The sequence below is a fragment of the Aspergillus pseudodeflectus genome (assembly GCF_044049435.1).
Source record: "Aspergillus pseudodeflectus strain CBS 756.74 chromosome Unknown BJX68scaffold_18, whole genome shotgun sequence".
Lineage (NCBI taxonomy): Eukaryota > Fungi > Ascomycota > Eurotiomycetes > Eurotiales > Aspergillaceae > Aspergillus > Aspergillus pseudodeflectus.
This window is the reverse complement of record NW_027263794.1, coordinates 566,837-593,227: the sequence shown is the minus strand read 5'-3', so window position 1 is coordinate 593,227 and position 26,391 is coordinate 566,837. Positions and strand designations below refer to the sequence as shown.

The following is a 26,391-nucleotide window of genomic DNA, read 5'->3' as shown; positions in this document are numbered from 1 at the left end:
TCCGTTAAAAGGTCTCTGATCTAATCTACTCGTCACCCCCATTCTCACTCTCACGCTCTGCAACGTCAAACCCCAAAGGATCATACCACTCATACTCCGGCCCAATCGACGACTGACTCACATCTCTCTCCAAATCCGGGTCATCCCAGTGGATATGCGGCGCGACACAGTACGTCAGGCCCTCCACCAAACTCGCATCGCAGTCCGTCCGCGACAGCGAAGGGTTGACCTCGAGCAGCAAGCTCGCGGGGATCGCGTTCTGGATCATGATGACCGAGCACCGATCGCCCTCCGCCGCGGTATGGAACCTCATGCACCACTTTGTCGTCCCCTCGGCGAGAATCGTCCCCTCCGGTGGCCAGACGACGTGCGTCCCGTAGCCGCCGCCCTGCTTGTTGCCGGCTCCGCTGCCCGAGCTGCCGGAGGAGGTCTCGTCGGAGGTCGAGTTGTGCGTGCCGCCTTGCGGTGTGAGGCAGATGACGCTGCCTAGCACTTCGCGGACGTGGTGCAGGTTCATGCAGTACGTGTCGATCCAGAGGTTGTACTCCTGGACCGTCCCGACGGTGACCTGTTGGTCGACGTCGATGGAGTAGCAGGAGTCTCCGTCTTGGATTACATATGTCCTGTCGCAGCCGAGTGGGATGCATATCTCGCGGTCCTCGATGAGCTCCGCGCAGCTGTAGATCAGGTCCGCGTTTGTGCTGTGGATGGTTGCCGAGGCGACTCCGTACTGCAGCGCGATCGAATCGCAGGTTTCCCCGCTTGCGATTGTATGCGTGATGCCGGAGCTGCAGATTGCAGGCGAGGCGGGGGGGTCGAGGAATAGCGGAGGATGTAGATCCGTGGGCCCGGTCAGGCCGCAGGTCTCGTGTACGAGCTGGAGGTCCCGCTGGTCCTGCTCCGTGTACAAACCGTACGGACTCGCCTGCCTCATCTGGAGCGAGTTGGTGAAGCAGTAGCTGCATAACTCCTCGGTCGGCATCGACTGTGCGTTCGGGACTGTTTCAAAGGTCGCCATCAAACTTGGACAGTGGGCCTCCGTCTCCGGGTCTATCAAGCACGTCAAGTTATACCCAGCCCATATATATCCGCCCCATAGGGTCGGCACGGCGCGACCAATCCTCTGATCCCCGCAGTTTGCACTCACGTCCTCGTACCAGCGTCGAAGACTCTCCCCACACTCCTCGTCGCACGCCAGCTCATAAAGGGTAACGACGTCGTATTTCTTGCCCACCATGGGCGTCTGAAACTCAATCAGGTCATTCGTGCACAAGATCCTCTGGCTCAGAGCAGTCTTGCAGGTCGGCGTCAAGTCCAGGTTCGCCAGCTCCTCCGGGTAGTGCAGCAAAAAGCCCGGGAACTTGCTAGAGCCGATCGTCCCCTCGCGGATCCAGGCAAGGATGGACGACATGAAGCCGTTGACGTTGTTTGCTGCAAGGGTTGGCTCTTCGCCCTTCGGAGTCACCATTTCAATCACGCCTTTTGTTACAAGGTTGTGCAGCCAGGTATCTGTTGCATCGGCGATGTACACTGTGCTGCGCTGGCAGTCGTTGGTATCGACGCATTCCTGAGTGTAGTCGGAGAACCAGGAGTAGATCCCTGTACACCGGTTAGCCTGTTAGAAAAACCAAATGTAGTAGACAGGCAAAATGGGTAAGTAAGTACCTGCTCCCATAACATAAACCGATTCCGAATCAAGAATCCTCAACGCCCACGAGACCGGGCAGGTCAGATCGCTGGAATCCGCGTCGCACTCGGAAAACGTCGGATCATTCGGGAAGAGCCCAGTCGTATACGGGCGCGGCGCCCTCGGCACCGGCTGGAAGTACGGAGACTCGGCCTGGATCATCCCCATGTAGAGGTCCTTTGCGCCAGAGACCTGGTACTGGTAGAGGATGTTGTGCTCGGAGGAAGTGCCGTACAGCCACGTCGGGCCCTGGCTTTCGATGAGAATCCCGCGTGCAGCATACACGTCGATCTGGTCTTGCGAGCGTATGTCGAGATCATGGTCGGCTGTCCAGGCCCAGATGTTCTCGAGGTAGGCAGATGACTGGGGCGTGAGGTGCAGGAGCAGTGAAGCACCCTTGCATTGGTTTTTCACGGTGCCCGACTCCTTTGGACATTGGATTGACCGTAAGAGTGAGCCTGTTGCTCCTCCAACGCGGAAATGGGTATCTGGACACGGTTAGCTGGACAAAGGCGTCTAAAAGTAGGACAGAACTGTCGCTCACCCCACATGGCTGCACTCCCCTTAGTCGATTCCCGGACATTCCACTCGACAAGGATAGCACCAGCGGTCGGCCCAGACACAGTAAACATCATACTCTGTATCTCAATAATACCAACATCACCGGGTCTTCCAACACGCACTGCCACCCTTGGCTGAAGCTCGTTCTGGAATTTCGGGCCCTTCGCCATGAGCTGTGACCATGCTTGCCCAATGATCCTTGATCCCACGGGGACATGCAATGTATCCCGTATGATGTACACGCCAAACGGGAAGTAGACAATCGCCGACATATTAGCAGCCCTATCCAAGATACTGTTTAGCACTGGACCGTCATCAGTCACACCGTCACCCACGGCACCCCATTCCTTGACATCGATGATCTGGCTCATCCCGATGTCAGTATACGCCGGCCGCCTGCGCTGGAAGACATTGTTTTGGTAAAACCCGTCGGTGGCAAAGACGGGCCCCGTTCGGTTCATCGAGGGGATTTGTTCTCCGTTGTAAAAAACACTCTCTGTACTCGTTGCCGCCACACTGCCAAACCCCCAGGACTCAACGCTGACCTGCGTGCCGCCGGCGAGTAACGTGCGGCCCTGCGTATTGTCGAGTACTGCCGTGTCGACGTACAAGAACACCGCATTCTGCAAGAGGAAGGATGTCGAGTTCTCTGCATATAGCGACGTCACGATCCCTGTTCCCGTGAAGGCGAAGATGGCGTCGATGACCATCAGCGAGCCAACCGACTGCCCAGTGCTTCCAGGGCCACCGGCCTACTGTAGCATTAGCCATATACCCTGTGAAGCGTCTCATTCGACCACGCAGCGAACATACCCCACCGACAATAACAATACCATTGGTACAGCTCGTAATCACCACATCCTGCATAGTCCACGCCCAGTCCCAGTGGATCTGGAGTGCGGTTTTGCACCTCACAAAACTCAGGGCGGTTGTCGTGAACTGCTGGTTGCCAAAATATGCCCTGTAATATGTCAGCGCCAGTTCATCACGGGCCTGGTATGGCGTAGCGATGCAGTGGACAGGCTCAAGCGTACCCGAAGTTGCCGCCGACGAAGGTGAGGTTCGTCAGAAAGCCACCACTACCGTTCTCCATGTAGATCCCCTACCAGACCAGTGGTCAGTCAAGCTACTGTAGAATTGCGAGCTGTCAATGTGCATAGACTGATCTGTCCCTCACCTGCTGGGTAGTCTCCGGGTGCTCCTCCATGTAAAACTCGATATTCTCCAGCGAGGTCCCCTGCGCAACCTGCCAGTGAATTCCGCAGACATAAGCATACCGGTCGGTCCTTGTGACGTCCATCTTAAAGTTCCGGATTGATCGTAGAAAGTTGTTGGTATTTAGGTACCTATCCATTGACATCAACGCGTTGTACGGCATTGTATAGGAGCAAAGTCTCTCACCACTGCGTGTCGTCGTTTATGTATACGTCGGAGGTAATAACCCCCAGCCCGACAAAGCTGGAGGCTGCCAAGATCGTGGGCCACTCGAAGGGCTGATACCAACATGTTAGAATGTTCTTCTCAAGCTCCAACTAGGGTTTCGACTTACGTTTCCGTAGAATTCCGTATTATAGTACTGGATAATGGACGAGCTGACTAGGTACGTTCCCGGGGGAAAATACACAAAAGCAGGCCTGATGGTGCTCGAGCCGCAATTCGCACCACAGCGCCCGCCGTCAGAGATGGCGAGGTTGATCGCTCTGGTGTCATCGGTCACTCCATCCCCTGCGGGCCACTACATGTCAGCGACGAAATCGCAGATGCATCGACGATGGATGGATGATAGTTATACCTTTGGCTCCGTAGTCTTTCACGTTTCGCCAAACCTGGAGTGTTATTAGCACGGATTGCGACCCTGGTGGCTGGGGCACGGGGCTTGCAAACCGGGCAACCTGCCCCCTGAACGTCTGCTGCAGCCCGTACGGGTTTTGCGGCACGACCGAGGAATTCTGCGGTGACAAGACTGTGAAGCGGCCCTCCTGCTCGGGGAAAAAGTCCATCACTCGGGTGATTGGGTACTATGAAGGGTGGGCGTCACGGCGGCCATGTAACTTCTACTTCCCCGAGCAGATCGAGACGCGGCCATACACGCATCTGATCTACGCCTTTGCAACCGTCGATCCAGTGACATTCGAAATCATGCCCACAACCAGCCAGGAAGGGGAACTCATGAAGCGACTCACCGCGTTGAAGAAGAACGAGCAGGGCCTCAAGGTCAGTGTTGCAATTGGCGGGTGGACGTTCAATGATCCCGGCCCTACAGCAACGGTGTTTTCCGATCTCGCACGGTCAGAGGAGAACCAGCAAAAGTTCTTCAAGTCCCTGATTCCCTTCTTGTCGACGTATAACTTCGACGGTGTGGATATTGACTGGGAGTATCCTGTCGACGTCGACCGTAGTGGCCGGCCTGAGGACTTTGAAAGTTTCCCTAAATTCATGGCGAACCTGAAGAAGGCATTGAAGGCGACAAATGGCAGAGACGAGCTCAGTCTAACCATCCCAACCTCCTACTGGTACCTGCAGCACTTCGACATCAAGGGCCTGGAGCCCCATGTGGACTTCTTCAACTACATGTCGTACGATCTGCACGGAACATGGGATCGAGGTTAGTACACTCCCTCTTGCATGGCGATGGCACCGCTAACTTACGACGGCAGGAAACAAGTGGACCGGTTCGTTCCTCAACGCGCACACCAATTTGACGGAGATCAGGGGCACGCTTGATCTGCTCTGGCGAAATAAGATCTCACCGTCCAAAGTCATTCTGGGGCTCGCATTTTATTCCCGAGCATTCACTGTGGAGAACACTAACTGCATGTAAGTCAAGAGAACTCTGACAGAAAAGGCGACCTGAATTCTACATCGAGACTGATTGAATGCATAAAGGGACCCTGGATGTACATTCCTTTCTGCCTCAGAGGCCGGTCCGTGTAGCGCAGAGGCCGGGATATTGTTGAACAACGAGCTTGACGATATACGATCGGAGCGCGGAATCAGCGGGAAGCTCGACGAAGATGCTGCCGTCAAGCTGCTATCCTGGGATGACCAGTGGACCGCCTATGACGATGAAGAAACCCTGGAGATGAAGATTGATTTTGCGGGGGAGACTTGTCTCGGAGGGATCATGGTGTGGGCCGTCAGCCAGGACAACTGGGACCACCGGTACTCCATGGCCCTCCTAGGGACTGTTCCTCCCCGGCCAAAGCCACATAACCTCGTGGAAGTCGACGACAGCGGGACGATTACGGTCAGAAACCACATGCCCCAATGCAGATGGACTGGATGTGGCCAAACCTGCTCCAAAGGCTGGTCTGCGGTTCCTCGAAGCGACGGCGGGGAAGCCAAAGGCGAGCTGATGCTCGATAGCACCACATGTGTCGATAGCACACAAACCCTCTGCTGTCCCAATGAAAGTATCCCCAAGTGTGGCTGGTACTCCTGGAATAACGGCAAGTGTGAGCCGGGTTGCCCTAACAATATGTTTGAGATCGGGTCCCACAGCAAAGGGTGCAACCAAAAGTACCAGACAGCCTGCTGCGAGCGCGGTAAAGACAGCACTCAGCTCTATGATACTGTGGAGTGGGAACCGACTTTTCGCTGCGATCTGGGAACCTGTCCTGTCCTGCCGGATAGAACAAAGACCGAGATCCTGGGCGAATCCCACCATGGAAGCGGGTCCAGGGGCTGCCTTGGTGAGTTTATTGAGTGGGATCTCAATATGCCAGTCTATGAAACCACGTACCGGAAGCTGTGTTATAACCCAGACGACTCTCTCAGGACCTGGAATGAGTGTGACTGGCACGACGATACAGATCCCCCACCCGAGGGCAAGTCTGAGGGATACTGCAGCTCGACCTGTCCCGCTGGCACGGTGCGTCTCGCGATGGAGAAAACAGGGGATTGCTTAAAATACGGCGGAAAGCGCGTCTTCTGCTGCAAAGATGGCTACTACACAACGGAGACTCGCGAAGATCCCTCAATCCAGAGATTCGCGGATGTCCTTGATGGCTACGAGCTGGACGGCAGTTGTGACCATGTGCCAGGACCAAACGTGGAAGGCGATGATGTCGAGGTGGCTCCGCAGTATCGCTCTGACGTGATCGAGTTTATACTACCTGAAACGGCCAAGATGATCAAGGAAGTCTCTCCAGATGCGCGGCAAAGAAGAATAGGAGATATCTGGGACGATGATTTCGCGCTCGAGCATGAGGTGGAGAATCTCCGAATGGGCGTCATGAAACCCAACTTGCTCAATCACTATGTTTTCATCGAAAAAGGGGCCGAGTTCATAGCGAACGGTCTGTGGTGCAGACCGCAGATCTACAACGAGACCCTGGAGACCGAGGATGTTCCCTGGCCCTGCCTGGGCGATCCCTGCGACCCAGACGCGGACCCAGATTTGTGCGAGACGGAAGAAATAGAAGATGGCGATGACCCACACGTGTTGCCTGACCCTGATGACCTGTTTAGAGGCTCGACTTCGACTTCGGAATTGGACAAACGTGTCGCAGCCAAGGTGTTCCGCGTGTTTTGCCACACTTCCCCTGGCCCTGGGATCCCGCAAGGTTGGCAAACCGGACTGTCCATCATGCCACGCCCCTACAAACGGGCGGGGCTATGGGGTGCACACACACGTATCTTCCGAAATGCTCTATCCTACATGTCTGCCACCGACTGTGGGAACCCTGACCTGAAACCGGAGATGAAGACCGGGCGGCACCACGACACCGAGCATATCCTGGAGCTTCAGATCATCGCGCAGTTTCTCCAGTACGCTACCTGGGGCAGACTCGTGGACGGGTCGGACTCCGACTTTGATCCGATTCCTTGTGAATTGTTCATTCCGCAAACCCGTGGAGGCGAGGGCATCCTGCAAGACAACAATTACATGGACTTGAATAGGTTTCCTCTGTTCTCGGCGGATTTGTTAAGTGCCGAACCAGCAGCGCGACTGATGAACGCTTTGGGGTCGTCGACTAATGAGGATAATTTCTATCTTCTCGAGAAGGTTGTCAATGGCATGAAGAGTAGGGTAAGTTCCAGATCCGTTACCCTTTTCCCCTTGGGTTCTATTGCATTTAGGCTGATCAACCCAACCAGATCTTCGCCAACAATCGTCTCATGGACGACACGAGAAGGACTCTCCTCATCGCCAACATCGCAAGGCCGGGGCAGATTCTGGGTGAGATCAAGTCCGCAATAGCAGTGTGGATCTATTTGAACCGGCCAGATGTGCTGGACTCCCTCAAAGTCCTCGTCCGAAACGTGCGCAAAGTGTTGGTCCACCTCGAGGAAGAATACAACGATTGGAACCCGAATTCCCAAATCGACCTGCTGTCGGCCTGGGACGAATGGTTCAACCACATGATCAAATATCACGCGGATCGGACAGAGCGGTGGGTGGCGGAAACGATTCAGATGACAGCCACGTACTGGAACACGGTGGTCCCTCAGAGCCATCCTTTCCGCCCCGCCGTCATGGGGAGCCTCCGAACATTGTCGGGGTGGAACTGGGCGAGGGTGGATTGGCGGCACCCTGCCATTGTGTAGTCACCAATAGATCATGAGTTCCCAATGATGCAGAGGAAGTATAAAGAGTTAGAGAATAGATGGTGTTCACTGTTGGAGGAGAGGAGGTCTGTGTTGGTGACCTGGAGTCGCCGGAGTGACACAAGGATGTGAATGGCCAGAAGCCTTCCGGCCAAGAAGCCACCACACTGCGTGCATTTGAACTAGTAGCAGACATATAAGAACCCGTTCCCGTTCCGACCGCTCCTAGATCCTTACCATCTTGCACCATCCGCAGCCATGGACCGTCTACCGCCGGAGATACTCCGACTGATTTGCATCTATGTATTCTGTCTGTCTTGTACACTCCCTCCCTAGGCTAATCATCGCATCTAGGCTCGGGAACATGACACCAACGACCTGGCCACTCTGCGTCGCGTCAGTCGCATCTTGCTGCAGGCGTCAACACCAGTGCTGTTTGAGAACCTCACTATCACGCTAAATAACGGTATCGACACACAACAGCTTCTTTCGGAATTCCACGACTCGGGCTACGGCGCCCTATACCTCGAACACGCTCGGACCCTTGACCTGATCTGTCTGCGGGACTTGGTTTGTTTCGACGCCCGTAAAATCTCCGAATCTGTCAAGGACATGCGCGCGAACGTATTTGGTCACATTCCACGGGTCGCTCTTCCCTTCTTCCTGGAGGGATACTTCCTGCTGGGCGTCACTCCGGCATCCCGTTTCGAACCTTATGCATGGCGCTGGGCCTTCGATGCATTCTGGAAAGAGGATTGGCAGCCAGTGGCGACCCTTGTATCTCGTCTTAAATGCTTGATGCAGTTCAACTATGCGCCATTAAACCGGTTTCCGATGCCTCTACACGAAGCACTTGCCAAATACCATCCTAGCTGCACGTTGAACATCTGGCAGGGGGCTACGCCGCTCATGGACCCTCCACTCCATCAGCAGACATTTCTCAACACAAACCCTCTTCTGGATTCGCTTCCGCGCATGGATGAGTACTGCCTCTCTAGCCTTCGGAGCTGTACAGCACTGTGTCCCGCCAACTCGAAGAAGAAGGTTACTGCGCCGGTACCGAAGGCCTACATGATCCGACACCTGTCACACCTCGCCGCATGCCGCAACCTTCGACACCTTGAGGTTCGCCTGGATAGTCGCTGGGGTACATATGAAGAAATAGTTATGAGGAACGAAAAGTGGGCGCTTTCTCCCCCAGAAGCGAGGGCCAAGCTAGAATCTCTCACGATCTCAAGCTCTGGTCCTCGTGAGGAAATCCTGATGGATTTAACCAGTATCTTTGACCTCTCAACGCTCAAGTCGCTCGATTTCCATATCTACGAGCATCCAGATCTCTTACGGGAAATGGCACCACGTCTATCAAGTCTCCAGCGGCTCTTCATCTCTCTCGACACTTATCTAGGCCGGGAACCAGACATTTCAGTCGATAACCAAAGCATTGTAGAGGCCATTGTGGCCTTCCGCCCATTGCAATACCTTTGTCTTCGAGGAGTCCGCAATGTGGCAACCCTCCACTCGATTCTTGAATACCACGGGCCCTCGCTCGAGGGCCTCCTGATTGAGTCCACAACAAGAAGCCGTGGGGGACGAGTGATTGACAACTACTTCAAGTACCCGGCAATGACACCTGCGGATGTCCGACGGATCGAAGAGTGTACCCCGCTGCTTCGCGAGCTTCGACTTCCGCTTAAACGCACCAAGGGCGACAGAGACGAATGCGCCATGTACAAAGCCATTGGATCCTTCAGCAGTCTCCGCTCTCTCCTTCTAGACCTCCACTACGACAACCGCACCCCTTCAATATATCAGAATCATCGCCCCGATGCCATCGAGCTCCGGGAAATCCTCATCAACGCCGCAACAGATAGCGACCTCGCCCAAAGCATCTGGAACCTGATCTTCAAGAACCAGTCCAGCAAGGCCCTTCGTAATCTCACCGTCCGCCCCTTTGGCTCCGAAGTCTTCAGCATGCCCGAGGCGTATCTTCCCATGACCGTCGGGCAGACCTTCCTGGTGGCGCGGCCGGTGTTTGACGCCTTCGAGCCACTGCAGATCAAGAGAATTGCCAAGGGTGCGTACGAGTTAGAGGTCGAGCACCGGCTGATGGAAGGAGACGGTCCCAATCCCAGGCGAGGGCTACCGCGTAAGCTAAGGGAAGCGGTTGATGCGCTTTGGCCTGGGTCAGGGAAATGGGAGTCGCGTTGGAAGAGTTTTCCGCTCGAGGAGGGTGACGACTATGAGGGGGCGCGGTAGATTGGTTTATCCACAAGTGGTATGTATAAATAGGTGTGTAGTTAAAGAGACGAATGGTATTGATTGTTCTGCTTGTTGACAGATATATACTTTACTTTTTGGGATCATTAAAATGACGAAAGGTATCCTACAAGGTAAGCAAGTACGCCAAATCAACCCCACATATTCTTTCCATAGTTTCAACACTCGATGATTCTCAAATTAAACTAAAGGCGTAGAAAAAGAAAACAAAAGTTGGGCGCTCTGAGACTGCGATTATTTGAAGATAATTGACTGGTGCCTGATACATGCCTTATGTACAGCCTGGGTGCCTGAGGAGCACGTGGGCCGGCGATAAGCCGCGATTTGATTGCGCCAATCGGGGCGCGGAGGGACCCCGCCCCTGAGATTTTCGGCGTTGGGCCCAAATTGCGCCTTGACGGCGGCAATTGTTTGTCAAACGGTTTTATTCTCTCGCTGGTGCATGCTGCTTCGTCGTTTCTCTCTCCTCCTCTCCTCCCGCCTCGCTACACGACCCCTCCGAAGAATCGAATCGCCCAAACAGCTCGCGAAAAGAATGGCTGCCCTCCCTAACACATACGACGGTGAGCCGACGCGGGGTTGCCTCGAGACACTCTGGATTGATGATAGCTGACTTCCAGCGTTATAGCGCCCGTCCCCATCGCTGTCATCAGCGGCACCGGCCTCCGCGAACTCCCCGGCTTCACCCAGGTCGCCTCGCTGAACATCACGATGCCCTGGGGCACGCCATCGTCCCTGATCACGGTCCTGTACCACCAGCATGGCGAGAAGACCGTCGTGGTCGCCTTCCTTAGCCACCACGGCGCACACCACTAGATCGCGCCGCACGAGGTCCCTGCCCGCGCTAATATCGCCGCCCTCCACTCCATTAGCGTCCGCACCATCATCGCCTTCTCCGCCGTCGGCAGCTTGCAGGAGGAGATCAAGCCCCGCGACTTCGTCGTCCCGGACCAGGTCATTGACTGCACCAAGGGCATCAGACTGTTTACATTCTTCAAGGGAGGCGTTGTTAGGCACGTTCCATTTAGCGATCCATTCAATGAGGGCGTTGCGAAGATCGTATGGGCTTGCGGACATAGTTTGGAGGGCGGGGGGGTCGTGCTGCACGACCGCGGCACGCTCATCTGCATGGGTACGCTTGCACTTCGTGAGATACAGTGCCAGAACATTCGTTGCTAACCGCTGTAACTGTATAGAGGGCCCCCAATTCTCCACCCGCGCAGAGAGCAAGCTGTACCGCTCGTGGGGCGGCTCCGTGATCAACATGTCGTGCCTCCCCGAGGCCAAGCTCGCGCGCGAGGCCGAGATCGCCTACCAGATGATCTGCATGTCGACTGACTACGACTGCTGGCACGAGTCCGGCGACGACGTTACCATCGAGATGGTCATGGGCAATATGAAGGCCAACGCCGTCAACGCCAAGCACTTTGTCACTGCCGTGCTGGACGCGCTTGCTGCTGATGAGAACGCGGACCTTATCCAGGCCAAGCACTACGCCGGCACTGTCAAGTTTGGTCTGAGCACTGCGCAGGCGAACTGGAGTGCTGAGGCGAAGGAGAAGATGAACTGGCTGTTCCCAGGCTACTTTGAATAGGCGGGATCTGCTGGAGATCAGATAGATAGAGCTTTGCAATAGAGACGATTCATGACACTAGGCTGCAGCGGCTCGCTTGCCTCGAAATATCGCAACATGTCGGCACCTCAAAGCTGTGACGGGCAGGAACTTCTCATGCCTTTAACCTTGCGTTTCCGTCCCTGAATTCAGCCCACGTACCTAGTAGTCACGTGGAACCCGCCTCGCGCAGCCATGCCGAATCCCCAACAACCAAGAAACCAACTCAGGGGCCCAAGATCCGACAAATCAGCACGGGACAGCATATCTCCCTCGCCCGTCTAGCTTGACAAATTCTTCCACGCCACCAAAGCACGCGGCACCACAAGGCCAGCCAGCTCCAGCTGCTGCACCTCAAGACTCCTCAGGGACGAGAATCCTCAGCTCCGCCTCTGATACGCGGGCCGGGAAATTAGCGCCTGCCCTTTTCTCCAAAATCGCGGCCTCCGATTGGCCCGCTCGCAAATGACGTCACAGCAACCGGCTCGATCCCGCTTCGGGGAGTATATGTCTTGCGGCGGACCCTCCTGAGTATGTATCGCGGACGCTTGGACGGATCCTTGCTGGGATGAAACGGTAACGGGTGGGGAGGGTTCAAGGACAGAGGTCTTTATTTAGATTGTGTGGTTGTGTATATAAGAATGGGTTGGGTGGGTTGGGGTTGATGGTTTTTGTCTGTCTTTCTCTCCGTCTCTCTGTTCTGTCAGTCTTTCAATTATATTATCTATCTTACGCTCATTTCGGTACATTCATTGGCTTACTTGCGAGAAGAGGTCGCTCACTCACTGGCTATCTACCTACCATCCTTTCCACCTACCTACCTACAGTACGCTACTCAGCCCCCTCCACCGCAGCCTCCCCAACTACAACCCCCAAAGACACCCACTAACCCAACTTCTCACAGCCCTCCAAACCCCTCCCACCGAGAGCTTCATACACCTCAAAAATGGCCCTCACAAAAGAAGTCATCATCCTCCTCGTGATCGTCGGCTGCGTCGTCTTCACACTCATGGGCTACTCGATCCACTACCTCGCGACAAACGGGTTCCACGGCGAGGGCGGCGAGCCGGAGATGGGCCAGGAGCAGAGGCAGTATATGCGCGAGCTCCGGATGAAACAGCTGCATTGGATGGCGCGCGAGGCACGCGAGGCGCGCGGGGCGCGCAGGGCGCATGATGTCGAGACCCCCGTTTCCGGGGTTTATTCGACCAAGGAGGGGTATTAAATTGAATGTTTGGGGATGATTGGGAGATGCTGTGTTGGAGGGGTTGCATTGGGTGGTGCTTGACATGGGTTATTGTGACTACTATTGTCTGGTATTGTGCATCTGGTGCATGTTCATGGCGACGCTGCGCTACGCTACGCGGATTTCTTTTGTATGGGATTCATGGGTGGGTTGGAGTTTGGATTTGGGATCTGGTGGCTTTTGAGATACGAGCAATCCTGATAGATTAAGATCGAGTGCATGTTCAACGGTCTTCTCCGAACGTCAGTCAAGCACGCGGTCTCGGGGCTCTCGCCTGGGAGCTGAAAAGTAAAGACGATCTGGTCCATTTGCAGAATCGATAGTTCGCGGCCAGTGGGCCAGTGCAGTGCCTCAGGCCCCCAAGTGGAGTGGCCCCGGCAGGCCCACCGCAGCCCCAAAGCCTTTTTCTGGTGTTGGCGCCGCGGTTCTTCTGCTCTCGTTCTCCAACTTTCTGGACACTCGCCCTCTTTGCGCGTTACCCTTCTGCTGACCTTTTCTTGGGGTTGAGCTAAGGGATTTACTTCTTTACTGGAAATACCGCCGAAGAATGGTTCAATCGCAAATGGAAAGGCTTAGTTTATGACGATCTGAACTGCAGCAGCAGCAGCAGCCATGCCGGCCTACGCTCCAACACGCTCACCACCGGAGCGCATCGGCCCCCTCAGGTCCCGCCGCGGCTGCAAGGCCTGCAAGTGCGTCTCCCAAGGGCCGAAGCGTTACAAACCTCTCCTACTCACAAGAGATAGAACCCGAAAAATCAAATGCGGCGAAGAAAAACCCAGCTGTCGCCGGTGCCTCGCCGCAAAGTACAAATGCGAGTACGCGCACACCTCCCCGACAAACACCACCTATTCCTCACTACCAACAACGACCTCAATCCTCGACCTCCCCATCTCCGCATCCCCAAACACCGTCTGGCGCGAGCGCCGCGCCTTTGCGTACTACTTCCAGCACGCAGCGCCCTCGATATGCACGAAGGTCACCAGATCGAGTCGGGACTCGTGGCTCTAAATCGGCCTCGGATACTCACCTCCCACAGATGCCGGACACCGGAACCCGCACCATCGCATCAGTCGGTTCGTTAATCTCCGGGGTTGGTCGACGTTCAACCACCACGTCGAACGGGCCTCGAAAGATCACTGCGTCCATAGTATCGTCCATCTCGCAACTCAATATAGCCTTCTGTAAAAAGCACTATCGGCTCGATATTAGGGTAGTTAGTACCGAACTCGCCTTATTCCGAGAGTAGACACCCCTCACCTATACGTAGTTGGAGTACATGTCCGCTGCTCGGGCCTTCGGTGCGCGCTGTCCGGCTCCGGCGGGTAAATGGAGTCTTTCCTTGTTTTGTTTGCCCTGTGGGGGCCAAGTACGTACGTAAACCAACAGAGCGGGGTCGGGGAAGGAGCTTCCCCGCGTTCAAGGTTACAGCTGTACTTCCTACACATCCGAGTCGCCCTGAATGCCGATGGTGTTTGTTCTATATATAGCTGGTGGAGTACGGATGCGTTGTTCTTTACTCTATCCTCCTTCTTCGGCCTCTACCACCTTTTCTCCTTTCTAGGAACATTGAAGGGTACCCGTTTCAGAGTTGTAGCATTACCTAGAAACAATGACAGCAAATGGTACTCCGGACCCTGCATCGCTACTCATCGCAGCCGGCGTGCCGGCCTTCAAATGCCCGCCCGGAACGAAAATGCATATCCTGAACCTGGGCACTCTTCAAGCCGATGAATCATGGTACGTCTATTCTGCATCGGGATCCGATGCTCCAACAACGTTATTTTGCTAAAAGAGTATCAGGATCCTCCGCGGCGCAAACGCAAGTTGCCTCAGCGAGATGAACCCCGTCAACAAACGCCGCGACCTCGTCGTCCTCTCAGCCTTAATCGAGTACCCGGGCGTCGGCCTCATCCTCTTTGAGACGGGGTGTGCTGAGGATCTAGAAGTGGTGCGCTCCGCTCCTCAACACATGCCGGATGTGAATTATCCCTTACTAAAGCGATGACTAGAAATGGCCTGCCCCCCTAACAGACGTCTTCCCGCGAACCGAATACACCGACGCAAACAAACTCCCCGCCGCAATCCAATCCGCCGGGTATCGCATCTCCGACATCACCGCCGTGATAATCGGCCACCTGCATCTTGACCACGCCGGCGGGCTGGAGCACTTCCTCGACAGCAACGTCCCCATCTACGTGCACGAAGAGGAATTCAAACACGCGTGCTGGGCGGTCGCCACGGGCGCCGACCTCGGCGTGTACCTGGGCGACTACCTCAACCTCGAAAAGCTCAATTGGAAGACATTCACGGATCCGCATTTCGAGATCTTCCAGGGGATAACCCTGCATCATGCCCCCGGGCATACACCGGGCTTGTGTATGATGCAGGTTAATTTGGAGAAGGATGGGGTTTTCCTCTGGACGACGGATCAGTTCCATGTAAAGGAGAACTACGAGGCGGGGCATCCGCATGGGGGGCTGGCGAGGGATCATACGGCTTGGTATCGCAGTTTGGAGATGGCGAGGAGGCTTGTGAGGATCTTTGGGGCGCGGTTGGTTTTTGGGCATGATAAGGGGATTGTGGAGGCGTTGGTGCAAGAGAAGGCGTTTTATGAGTGAGATGATTTGGGTATCTACTTTCCTTTGTTATTTCTTAGGTTTAGCAGAATGGATTCATTACTCAGAAGCCTTTCTCATAAGTGGACTTTTTTGGTATCTGTCCTTTGATTGATCGAACAATTAATGCTGCTCGCGTTCGTGCTATTCTACACTATCAACCGCGCGGACGCCGCATATAATGGAAAATGATCATTTACGCTAGCAGCTACCACCTATCCTCCTTGAAGTCATGTGGAAGATCAAGTCCCACTGATCCACATCGCTTACTACAACGTACATGCTTACTACAACGTACATACCCGAGAATACCCCATCGGCCGACGCAAGGACCATTCGGACAAAATCCCCGAAGGCCGGACAAAAAGTCCGACGGCAAGCACTTGGAGACCACAGCAGAGTACTTCTACACTATTCAACGACAATGGCGTAGAATAGTCATACCTGCCAAATCCACCGTCAACCCTATCCTCGGGCCCACGCTAGACCTTTCCCTCAGCCATGAATCCTCTGCTGCGGACGATCGTCTGCCCCTCCGCCAGGGGTACCTCGTCTTTTCTAACCACCAGGAAAAATGTACGACTTCAAACAAGATTAGTGGTACGCGCGAATAGCACCATCCCCTCGAAAACGACGAAAACCGGGCCTCTAGCGGGTATAAAAATCCTCGATCTCACGCGCGTCCTAGCTGTGCGAACCGCCCCCCCCACGCTATGTATAATCCCGTCTTTCTTGATCCCTCGTTAACGCCCACCAGGGCCCCTTCTGCACACAAATCCTAGCCGACTACGGCGCGGACGTAATCAAAGTCGAGAATCCGAAAGGTGGCGTATGTCTCCCCCCACCAGATCAAGCACTCTCATCCTTCATTCTAATAAGAGTGTCAGGACGACACCCGCCTCTGGCGCGAATCCGGCGAAGACGCAATCTGGAAGCCCGACGAGGCCGGCGCAAAGACATCGCTGTACTTCAACACGATAAACCGGAACAAGCGCTCGATCGCGCTCGATCTGAAGAGTGAGGCTGGGAAGAAGGTCGTGCTGCAGTTGGCGAGGGGGGCTGATGTTGTGTTCGTTTTTCCAACCCATGCGCTGGTTTTTCCGAACTAAAAGAGAAGATAGTGGATATGTACTAATAGGAAGTAGGGTTGAGAATTTTATCCCGGGAAAACTGGATAAACTCGGTTTGGGATATGAGACGCTCACGGCTGTGAATCCCCGGGTTATTTTGGCGAGTATCTCTGGTACATACCCTGCCCCTCTCCTTCTATACACACCCCAAACTACTCGCTAGCACACACACACACAGAGAGAGAGCAACCAATCTACTGACGTTCTCTCTAGGCTACGGCGCCTCTGGCCCCTACGCGCACCGCGCCGGCTACGACGTAATCGGCGGAGCCGAAGGCGGCCTGCTACACATAACAGGCGAACCCGACGGACGCCCAACGAAGCCCGGCGTAGGGCTGATGGACATGTGCACAGGATTGTATCTCCACGGGGCAATCGTTTCCGCCCTCCTCGCGAGGGAACGTACAGGTGCGGGCCAAAAACTCGATACATCGCTCTTCGAAGCGACGATATCGATTCTGAGCAATGTCGGCATGTCCTGGTTGAATCTGGGTCGGGAGGCGAAGCGGTGGGGCACGGGGCATCCGACGATTGTCCCCTATGAGGCGTTTCGGACGGCGGATTCGTGGTTTGTCATGGGGGCGGTTAATGATCGGCAGTTTGGGGTTCTTTGTGGACTTTTGGGGGTGGAGGAGTTGGTTAGCGATGAGAGGTTTGCGGGGAATGATGAGCGCGTGCGGAATCGGGAGGTGTTGAGGGAGATTCTGGAGGGGGTGATGGTTACGAGAACGACGGGGGAGTGGGAAACGGTCTTTGAGGGGAGTGGGATGCCGTATGGGCCCATTAATAACCTCGAGCAGGTGTTTGGGCATCCGCAGGCGTTGGCTAGGGGGATGGTTGAGACCGTTGCCTCGGGGGCAGCGGTGAGTGGGGAGGTTAAGGTCCTTGGTGAGTTTGATACCAATTTCAGGAGGGTTAGTCAGTTATTAATGAGCAATAGGGATCCCGGTCAAGTTCAGCGGAACAAAACCCTCAATTCGTGAGGGTCCGCCAGCTCTGGGACAACATACCGAGGAGGTACTCAAGGAGCTGGGCCTATCAGCCGAAGACGTCTCTAAGCTCCGAAAGGACAAAGTGATTTAGCTTAAATCTAGAGTATTCAAGTTCAATAGCGGATAGGTGAGTCAACTAGAGATAAGATAGACAAGATCACCTCTCAAACCACTCCTGCGAGAAGCCCAACATCACCTCGTCCGTCTGCCCATACCCGCCTGTATTAATACTACTCTGCATCTCCTGGAACATCTGTTGAAAGTCGAACGCAGGCTCAAACTCCGCAAACCCATCCTCTGGTAGATGATCCAAAGAAATGCTCCCGTCAACAAAGCCCGAAGCAAAGGGCTGCTCCGTCTGCAACATCGACGGCGTCCCACCCGGAACCCCCTGTCCAGCTGCATTTCCATTTCCATTCCCTTGCCCAGAAGGCTCCGGCCTAGAAACATCCCCCCGAAAACTCGGCCCAGCCAACTCCTTCAACGCACTCTGACTGAGCGAATTAAAAATCTCCCTTGACCCGCGAGCATCCGCCCACCGCTCACAAATCGCCGTCATGATGTTCGAGTAGTCGCGGAAATCCGAGACGACGTCCCAGAATGACGGGAGGAATGCTAGGACCCCGCGCTTGCGCCTTCGAGCGCAGCATCCCACGCTGTAGACGTTTGCTAGACCAGCCATGAAGATCGTATATAGACAGACCCAGGAGTAGTTCAGGTGTCGCGCGCGTAGCAGTTCGGAGTACTTGGACAGGACGAGTCGCGAGGATGTCCAGATGATCTGCAGGACGTCGTCGTTGTCGTGGTCCGACTCGAGACCCTCCATTGCGGGGAATGTAGCGGAGGGTCGGAAGAGCAGGAGGCAGGCGCTGTGGTAGAGGGCCTGGTACCAGCTTGGGTGGAGGTAAGATGAGGAGATGGGGTGCGAGTTGTCGAGGGTGCTTAGTGGGAGGAGAGCGATGTTTTGACGCCAGGCTTGGAGCTCGTCGAAGATTTCTCTGCGGATGGCTTGGCGTTGGGTTAGGGGGAGTTCTTGCGTTAAGCGACTGGTGTACATGCATCGGTGGATTTTCGACTGGATTCGGCGGAGTTGGGTGTGTTGGAGGAAAGGGGACGTTGTTTGTGGGGGAAGTGTGGTGGGGGAGATCTGGGCGAGGGTCTCATCGTCTGCTGCTGATGGCAGTGGGACGTGGATGTCGTCGTCGTGCAAAGCGAGGGGTCGTCCAAGCGAAATGTTGACGATTCTACTCGATCAGTTTCATCGCTGCCAATTTCCGCCCTCGTGAGGTAATGACGACTCACCTATCCAGATTGTAATAGCACCAAAAACATCGTCGCTGCATCTCAACCTGCACAGCAGGAGAAATCTGCCCCGTAATATGCAGTTTACATCGTGAAGTCGTGGAAGGATTGTGATGCAGCCCAATCTCCACGCATAGCCTCGTCGCCTTTCCCAAAGCCTCCCACATCTCGCTCGATGTATCGCGCAGACTCGCGTGAATTCCATACTTGCAGTAGAGAAGCAGAGCCTGCAAGGATCTAATGTCGCGGAAACTAGATACCCTCTCCAACCTCGTCAAGGCCCGTGCAAAGTGTGATTCGGCGTGACCGAATCCCCATTCGGCCCTCGTGGACGGAACAGAGCCCAGCGCCAGGACAATATCAAACGCAAACGCCCCGGCGGCATCTTGCTGGTAGATCCGCGGGTCGGCATACATGTGCCGGACCATCTCCATAAAGGCTGGCCGGTAGAGGAGCGGAAAGGTCAAGTGCCAGTGCTCAAAGTAAGACTCTATCAGAGGCATCGCAATTGCATGGTCAACCAGCGCCACCGGCTCAGAGATACAAGGCAGCGCCACTCGATCCGGCGCACGGTGGGAATCGGTCACTCTGCCAAAAAGCCCGCCTGTGCGCTGCGAAGAGGACTCGACGACTCGCTCGACGACATCCACAAAATCAACCCCATTGCTGGACCCTAGATACCGAGCCTCCTCACTGGGAGACTGCTGGAGCGGACCGCCTGATTGTACAGGTGACTGATGCGCGTCGACCCGTTGATGCTGGGTAGAGTCGCGAATCGACTCGGGCGACTGGCTCGGAATCAGGCTATCCTGATCAATGACCGACACACGAGTCGCTGAGTTTCGTCGAAGTTCCTCATTTTCCTGCTCCAACAGTTTCAAGCGTGTCTCGACCGACTTGATGTACCCCTGCTGCAGCTGGCGATCGCGCCGCTTGTTCTGGTAGCGGCAGGATGATTTGCTTTTGATACACGAGGTGCATTGTGGGAGGCGGCGGTCGCACTTTGTCTTTCGCGAGTAGCAGCGCTCGCATGCGTGCATTGTGGCTAGACCATGGCTTGTTTTGAGGATGTTGGGGACGTGGAGGCGAAGACTCGAGAGAGAACAAGGACAAAAGGCGGGGAATCTGGGGGATGTGACGGTCACGTGACCCTCATTTAGTATGGTCGAGGTTATTGGTTATTGTTTGTTTCCAATTAGAGGTTATGCCAGGCTAAAACAGACTTGATTGAGCACCTGACGGTGTACTAATCCCCTTCCATGATATCAAGCCACCTGAATGATCGCTACGAAGCCTGGGTAGATTCCAAATACTCATAAACTGGTATTAACTAAATCACAATCTGTATACACCATCACACCAAAAGCCAACCAAAATCCACCTCAGACAGCCGGAGGCGGCACAACCTTCAACCGCGCCAAATCCCTGATCGTCATATACGCCGTCTCATACGAGTCGACCGTCCCCAAGAAGCCCAGCTTGCGCGCCTTGCGCATACTCAACGAGAGCGCCCAGCCGCCAATAACAGCCGAGTCCGTCATGCCGAAGATCTGCGCCCGGTTCTTGGGAGTAAATGGGTCAAGGGTGAGCCCGTGCTGCTCAGCGAGCTCTTTCCATGCGGATTGGACTTCGGGCCGCTCGGACCATTCTTGTAGGCTGAATGTTGTGCGTGTTGTTCCTACGGGACCGTAGCTAGACGACAAATATTGTTAGCGTGCGATTTATATAATAGTGCGGGGTAGGAAGGGACGGAGAAAGAAAACATACCCCCTCGGCGTATCCACCCATCTCGACTCGGTAACCCGATACTTGCCCTCGTCGCTCTCCGGCGGCGTCCAAGACGTCCCGTACCACTCAGCCAGACACGCCCAGAACCTGCCCCAGGTAAACGGCAGTCCATCCTGGATATTAAACGCCTCATTTGCCGCATCCCCCGTAAGAACGGCCCACTCCTCAAAGTACGCATTCAGCAGCGCCGTGCTCTGGCAAAACTCTCGATCCCACGCCGCGTAATCCCCCGGGAAGGCAAGTGGTTGCTTTAAGTGTGCTTGGATAGCCCCGTAGATGGCCAGTCCGACCATGTGGTTTAGAGCGCTGTCGCGGACGGCGCCGATGATGTACGAGGGGCGCACGACGTTGTAGGTTACGCCGGTTGAGGCGCAGTACGACGAGAGGATGTCTTCTTGCGGGTAGTAGAAGTTTGCCTCTAGGTTGATGCGCGGGTCGGATTCGAAGGAGGGGTTTGTGGCAGGGCCGATGTGGAAGCCGTAGTGCTTTGCGCCGGTCTGGAGGAGGAAGCGTTTTGGTTGCAGGGTGGATTGTTGGAGGCCGCTGATGAAGTTTTTGAGGAGGGTTGCTAGTCTGGTTAGCCATGGAATCTGTTTATGCGATATAAGGTCTCACAATTGATCCTGGCTAGTTCCTCTGCATCAGACCACATGCCCAGGATATTCCCCTCCTGCGTCGGCTGCATGTACGAAAAGAAGAATACATAGTCCCTGTTTCAGTTAGCCACTGCTTCATCTTCGGAAAAGAACAATACATACACTTTACTAATCCCCTCCCTCAACCGCCCCGCAATCTCCTCGGGGTCAGACAAAAAGTCCACAGAGACATGCTCGACCCTCTTCGCACCCTCGCCGAGATCCGTAAAGAAGTTCTCCGGCGGCGGCCTGCGAGAGAGACAATAGATCTTGCTCCAGCGCTCTGGTGCCGCCGCTAGCACGCGCACCATGTGGTACCCGGACATGCCATTTGCGCCGGTGACGATGGCGGTTAGGTTTGTGAACTCGGGGGTGTCCGGGTACGTGGGCAGGCCGATGAAGGGGCCCTGGGTTTTGACGACTTGGGTGGACATGGTGTTGGATCAAGGGCTGTAGCAGTAGAATGAGCGAGGCGTTTCAGCTAGGAACGAGTCAACAAGTTAGCAAGAAAGCATTATGAGCTGGCCTTTATCTTGCCCAGCTTCTTGTGTAACTCGAGATCCCCGCATTCATCTCCTCGTTGGCCCCCACCCAAACCCCCGCGTGCAACGCAGACGGAGAGCGGGCCCGTGCCCCGTATCGTACTTTCCAAGCAAGCGGGGCATTCGGCCATGAGAACCGAGCTGGAGATGATGATTTGGAAAAATAAAGATCGGGGAATCTCGAGGCGCTGGATAGTGCTACCCCTCCAACATAACAAACATACCTACTACCCCGCCCCAGTCCCTCACCAAGAGAACAACCACAACACCGCAAAAATGACCACAATCCCAGACGCAAAATCCCTCAGCAAACTGTACATAAACGGCGCCTACGTCTCCCCAAAGTCCAACCAGACATACACCCTGTACAACCCCACCGACGCTTCCATAATCTCCACCTCCATCCCCATCGCAGGCCCCGAAGACGTCGACGCTGCCGTCTCAGCCGCAGAAGCTGCATTCAACGGGCCATGGCGGGACTTCAGCGGCGCGCAGCGCGCAGCATGTCTGCGGAAACTGGCGGATCTCCTCGATGAAGATGATCGGCTGGTTAAGATTCTGACCCTCGATTCGCTGAGTACGGGGAATCCGGTGAGTATTATTCCGACGCGCGAGAAGGGGTATATTATGGGGCAGTTGTTGTATTATGGTAAGTTTCGACGGTGAACCACTGGTTAAAGGAGGGAAGTCTGATATGCAGTGAATAGCTGGGTGGACGGATAAGTTGCGCGGAGACTATTTTCCTGATGATGATGGATTTGTCAAGCTTGTAAGGCATGAGCCGTTGGGGTATGTGTTTCGCAGATCTAGGGCCAGCCCAAATAGGTTGCTGTGGCTAACATTCGGTATAGAGTATGCGCCGGAATCAACCCATTCAACGCGCCCGTGGCAACCCTGATCATGAAAGCAGCCCCCTGTTTAGCGACGGGGAACACTCTAATCCTCAAACCGTCCGAGCAGAGCCCCCTCGGCTCTCTCTCAATCGCGCCGCTCTTCGAAGCTGCGGGATTTCCCAAGGGCGTCTTTCAAGTCCTAACAGGTGCGGGCGACACTGGGGCGCTTCTTGCTAGTCATATGAGAATCAGAAAGGTAGGCCTATTGTTCATTTGACTGGAACAGTAGGATACTAATAACTCCACCAGATAAGCTTCACCGGCAGCGTTGCGACCGGCAAGAAGATCCAGATCGCAGCTGCGCAGAGTAATCTCAAGCGGGTTACACTGGAGCTAGGTGGGAAGAGCCCTGCTGTGGTGTTTGAGGATGCGAATCTTGAAAATGCGCTTACCTGGTGAGCCTTGCCCCTTAATCATCGGTTCCAGCGCTTGGAAACATGCTGATACCTTCTAGGACAATCAATGGCATCCTCGCCCGCTCCGGCCAAGTCTGCGTCGCGGCCTCGCGCGTGTACGTGCAGCGCTCCATTGCGGAAAAATTCATCGAGGAATACAAAGTCCGCATGCAAGCCGCAGTCTCGAAACTCGGCGACCCCCTCGACGCAGCAACAGCCCTCGGTCCACTAGTCAACAAAGCGGCCTTTGAGCGCGTGACGGGCATGATCGAGCGCGGAAAGAACGAGGCGGAACTCGTCGTTGGAGGCGTGCGGCATACGGATCAAGGATATTTCATTGAACCCACCGTCTTTCTTAACCCGGAGAAGGATGCGGAGATTTATAAGAATGAGGTTTTTGGGCCTGTTGCTGTTGTCAAGACTTTTGAGACGGAGGAGGAGGTTCTGAGCATGGCGAATGATACGGAATTTGGGTTGATGTCTGGTGTGTTTACGCGGGATATCAATAGGGCACTGAGGGTTTCGGCGCGGGTTGAGTCGGGGGTTGTGGGGATTAATTGCGTGAGCATTGTGAGTTCTTGCCAGTCCGTTCAGAGTTATACCATGCTGACAATGTTGCCTAGATGAATGTTCAGGTTCCATTCGGGGGGAAGAAGCAGTCGGGAATCGGCAGGGAGTTTGGAGAATATGTAAGCCTTCGTGATATTCTGGGCGGATGGTCAAAACTAACATTTCGCTAGGCTTTGAGGGCATTCACCGAACCAAAGACGGTTCTTATCAAGTGGGTTGATCGCCCTTGTCAAAAAGAATGTTGCTGACTGTCCATATAGCATGAACTCATAATTTCGTCCACATTAGAGGCTGGAACGTGGGATGTTGTTAAGATTACGCGTATGCGTATCCGCTTATGTCTGCCTAAATTACCATTTTGTGTTTGAGCTGCGCAAATGTATACACCTGATCGCAGGCTACCATACTATCGCGTCATCCTGCCCCATAAAGACGTGTATTCAATGTATCTTCAGTCAAAACATAAAGAGAGAACTGCCGCTCTAAGATACCACGATTCTCTCACATACCAACATCCTCAGTGTCACCACCCTGGACGATGCAAACTATAGCCATGGCCACAAATACCCCTTCCGGGCCCAGCCCAACAGCTCCCGATGGCACAGTCGGCTCAGACGTGATCGCCATCGCAGCTCGAGGCAAAGAAATAACAGGCCTCGAGATCTTCAACAAAACAGCAGACGACACTGCTATCCCCATGTCGCGAGTCGAAGTGCTCATGTCGCAGATGCACGCCGACGTCCCCAGCGGCGGAACAGACATGAACTATGGAACCACAGACTCACAGCGTCTCCGCCTGTGGAATCCCAAGTCATCAACGAGCAAGGCACCGATTATCGTGTTCGTCCACGGCGGCAGTTGGCGTGTAGGAACGTATCTCGACTCCGTCGGCTCGATCAAAGTATCCCACTTGACGAGACTGGGGTATGCGTTTGCGACGGTCAACTACACCCTCTTCCCCGATGTCTCAGTCGCAGAACAGGTCCAGGAAGTCGCGGATGCAGTGGGATACCTCGTCCGCAATGCAACTAGTCTAAACATCGACCCAGACCGTGTCATTCTCATGGGTCACAGCTCCGGCGCCCACGTCGTCACCCTCCTCGGAACAGATACGCGGTACCTCGAGCACGCAGGCGTCTCCATCGACGCAATCCACGCCGTGATAGCCCTCGACGGCTCAAACTACAACGCCCCCGCCGAGATCCTCGATAGCCCGGGATCCGTGGCGGAGAACATGAAGTACGCGCTTGGGAAGGATCTCGAGGTGCTGGAGACCATGTCGCCGACGTGTAATGCGCGAGCCCCAAATGCGCGGGTGTTCTTGCTGCTTCATATCCAGAGGCAGGGGGATATTCGGCAGGCGGTTGAGTTTGTTAATGTGCTGCGGGCTGCCGGGAGTGAGGCTGCGTTGCATGTTTTTGAGGGCGAGGGCTTTGAGGGGCATGTTCAGATGTTGCTGAGGCTGGGGGATCCGGGGTATCCGGCGACGGGGGTTTTGGAGGGGTGGTTGAGGGTGAATGCTCCTGTTAAGCAGTCTCCTTGAGTAGAGATTAAACTTCAAGCAACATTGAGATTTGTTTTGCTATTGATATTTTATATTCTAAACAGATTTGCGGGACCCAATGTTCTCTCCTTTGAAGGGTTGGTTGGAGTATATGTATTCCATGTTCCTCCGAAAATGCAATCTATAGCAGCCTTCTTGATTCATAACACGGTTCCAGGAATCCACAGGTACCATGAATATATCCAATGTTAAGGTCTATTGCAGAACAAAAGAAGTAGGGAGCATTCGAAAAAGCTCCAGCCTGGTCGTTTTTTGGTCGAAGAATAGATCTCGTATGACGTCCGTAGTATAGTTCCCACACAACTCGAGAGATGTCTGGTCCGTACTACCTAAAGGGAGGCATCACAAACTATGTTGAATCACAACGGGAGCAATTGAACGGACCACACCATTCGCATTCTATCAAAAGCAATTGATTGAGACGCCATTGGAATGAGACGATGAGTAGATTCCGGTGGAAAAGAGTCTCAGAGCCACGACCTCCACTCCTCCACCAACTTCCTCACAACTTCGTTCTCCCCAGGGCAAACCGCATCCACCGAAGCCTGCAGCCAGTCATCCGCCTTTATCTTGACCAATCCCCACCCATCTTGGGATTCAGCCGTTGAGGAGTTGGTCAACAATGTATTTATTTTACAAAAGGGCTCAATAAATAGATATCAAGGGAGAAGCCCGTCACCATGCACGAACCATTGATTCTTCTTCACCTCCCTTAACTCTCTTTACACAGTACTTCAGGGCATCTTTTCAAGGCCACCGACTATGTCGACCATGGCACCTCGCCACCAATCGGTCAGCCTGCCGACGAAGAGGATCAAAGTGATGCCAGCTCTGATATGAACGAGGTCTTTACGGACGATGGATCTGATAGCGACTCCAATAGTGACTCGGAATTTGGCCATGAGATTTCAGATGACGAAAGTGAATCTGACGATGAGGGCCTGCTGCCTGCCGAACACGACATGGCCCAGGTGAATCGTCTCTGCGGGTAGAATACTGCGGTCTTTACCCTGCCCTAAGCACATAAGT

General features: G+C 54.6%; 10 protein-coding genes across 10 annotated transcripts; 7 read left to right on the top strand and 3 right to left on the bottom strand.

The window, feature by feature from the left end:
- Nucleotides 1-25: 25 nt before the first annotated feature.
- Nucleotides 26-4,248, bottom strand: BJX68DRAFT_266352 (pectin lyase-like protein; the record flags this gene model as incomplete). The annotated part of the gene is made up of 9 exons (XM_071045486.1): nt 26-1,599; nt 1,666-2,175; nt 2,232-3,000; nt 3,062-3,209; nt 3,283-3,350; nt 3,426-3,594; nt 3,650-3,741; nt 3,798-3,973; nt 4,041-4,248. The coding sequence occupies 9 exons, from the start codon at nt 4,246-4,248 to the stop codon at nt 26-28; spliced, it is 3,714 nt and encodes a 1,237-aa protein (XP_070899886.1).
- Nucleotides 4,249-4,387: 139 nt separating this feature from the next.
- Nucleotides 4,388-10,054, top strand: BJX68DRAFT_266351 (glycoside hydrolase family 18 protein; the record flags this gene model as incomplete). Its single annotated transcript, XM_071045485.1, has 5 exons — nt 4,388-4,853; nt 4,906-5,065; nt 5,135-7,280; nt 7,349-7,768; nt 8,153-10,054. 5 exons carry the CDS (start codon nt 4,388-4,390, stop codon nt 10,052-10,054), a joined length of 5,094 nt encoding a protein of 1,697 aa, XP_070899885.1.
- Nucleotides 10,055-10,610: 556 nt separating this feature from the next.
- Nucleotides 10,611-11,669, top strand: BJX68DRAFT_266350 (MTAP family purine nucleoside phosphorylase; the record flags this gene model as incomplete). The annotated part of the gene is made up of 4 exons (XM_071045484.1): nt 10,611-10,638; nt 10,704-10,855; nt 10,892-11,207; nt 11,272-11,669. The coding sequence occupies 4 exons, from the start codon at nt 10,611-10,613 to the stop codon at nt 11,667-11,669; spliced, it is 894 nt and encodes a 297-aa protein (XP_070899884.1).
- A 1,738-nt stretch (nt 11,670-13,407) lies between these two features.
- BJX68DRAFT_72392 (Zn(II)2Cys6 transcription factor domain-containing protein) lies at nt 13,408-13,993 on the top strand. Its single transcript, XM_071049653.1, has 2 exons — nt 13,408-13,625; nt 13,674-13,993. The coding sequence occupies exons 1-2, from the start codon at nt 13,546-13,548 to the stop codon at nt 13,942-13,944; spliced, it is 351 nt and encodes a 116-aa protein (XP_070899883.1). The 5' UTR covers nt 13,408-13,545; the 3' UTR covers nt 13,945-13,993.
- A 389-nt stretch (nt 13,994-14,382) lies between these two features.
- BJX68DRAFT_275396 (N-acyl homoserine lactonase family protein) lies at nt 14,383-15,599 on the top strand. Its single transcript, XM_071047851.1, has 3 exons — nt 14,383-14,673; nt 14,737-14,884; nt 14,946-15,599. Exons 1-3 carry the CDS (start codon nt 14,546-14,548, stop codon nt 15,552-15,554), a joined length of 885 nt encoding a protein of 294 aa, XP_070899882.1. The 5' UTR covers nt 14,383-14,545; the 3' UTR covers nt 15,555-15,599.
- Nucleotides 15,600-16,052: 453 nt separating this feature from the next.
- On the top strand, nt 16,053-17,764 carry BJX68DRAFT_275393 (CaiB/BaiF CoA transferase family protein; the record flags this gene model as incomplete). Its single annotated transcript, XM_071047850.1, has 7 exons — nt 16,053-16,095; nt 16,150-16,241; nt 16,309-16,380; nt 16,439-16,620; nt 16,697-16,794; nt 16,895-17,569; nt 17,622-17,764. 7 exons carry the CDS (start codon nt 16,053-16,055, stop codon nt 17,762-17,764), a joined length of 1,305 nt encoding a protein of 434 aa, XP_070899881.1.
- Nucleotides 17,765-17,830: 66 nt separating this feature from the next.
- BJX68DRAFT_266346 (transcription factor domain-containing protein) lies at nt 17,831-20,015 on the bottom strand (the record flags this gene model as incomplete). Its single annotated transcript, XM_071045483.1, has 2 exons — nt 17,831-18,917; nt 18,976-20,015. 2 exons carry the CDS (start codon nt 20,013-20,015, stop codon nt 17,831-17,833), a joined length of 2,127 nt encoding a protein of 708 aa, XP_070899880.1.
- A 342-nt stretch (nt 20,016-20,357) lies between these two features.
- BJX68DRAFT_275392 (SDR family oxidoreductase) lies at nt 20,358-21,832 on the bottom strand (the record flags this gene model as incomplete). The annotated part of the gene is made up of 4 exons (XM_071047849.1): nt 20,358-20,667; nt 20,743-21,331; nt 21,379-21,473; nt 21,522-21,832. 4 exons carry the CDS (start codon nt 21,830-21,832, stop codon nt 20,358-20,360), a joined length of 1,305 nt encoding a protein of 434 aa, XP_070899879.1.
- Nucleotides 21,833-22,216: 384 nt separating this feature from the next.
- On the top strand, nt 22,217-24,071 carry BJX68DRAFT_266344 (Aldehyde/histidinol dehydrogenase; the record flags this gene model as incomplete). Its single annotated transcript, XM_071045482.1, has 8 exons — nt 22,217-22,589; nt 22,648-22,729; nt 22,792-23,029; nt 23,083-23,228; nt 23,288-23,798; nt 23,852-23,917; nt 23,969-24,009; nt 24,059-24,071. 8 exons carry the CDS (start codon nt 22,217-22,219, stop codon nt 24,069-24,071), a joined length of 1,470 nt encoding a protein of 489 aa, XP_070899878.1.
- Nucleotides 24,072-24,351: 280 nt separating this feature from the next.
- On the top strand, nt 24,352-25,341 carry BJX68DRAFT_266343 (alpha/beta hydrolase; the record flags this gene model as incomplete). Its single annotated transcript, XM_071045481.1, has 1 exon — nt 24,352-25,341. One exon carries the CDS (start codon nt 24,352-24,354, stop codon nt 25,339-25,341), a length of 990 nt encoding a protein of 329 aa, XP_070899877.1.
- Between the last annotated feature and the right edge of the window lie 1,050 nt (nt 25,342-26,391).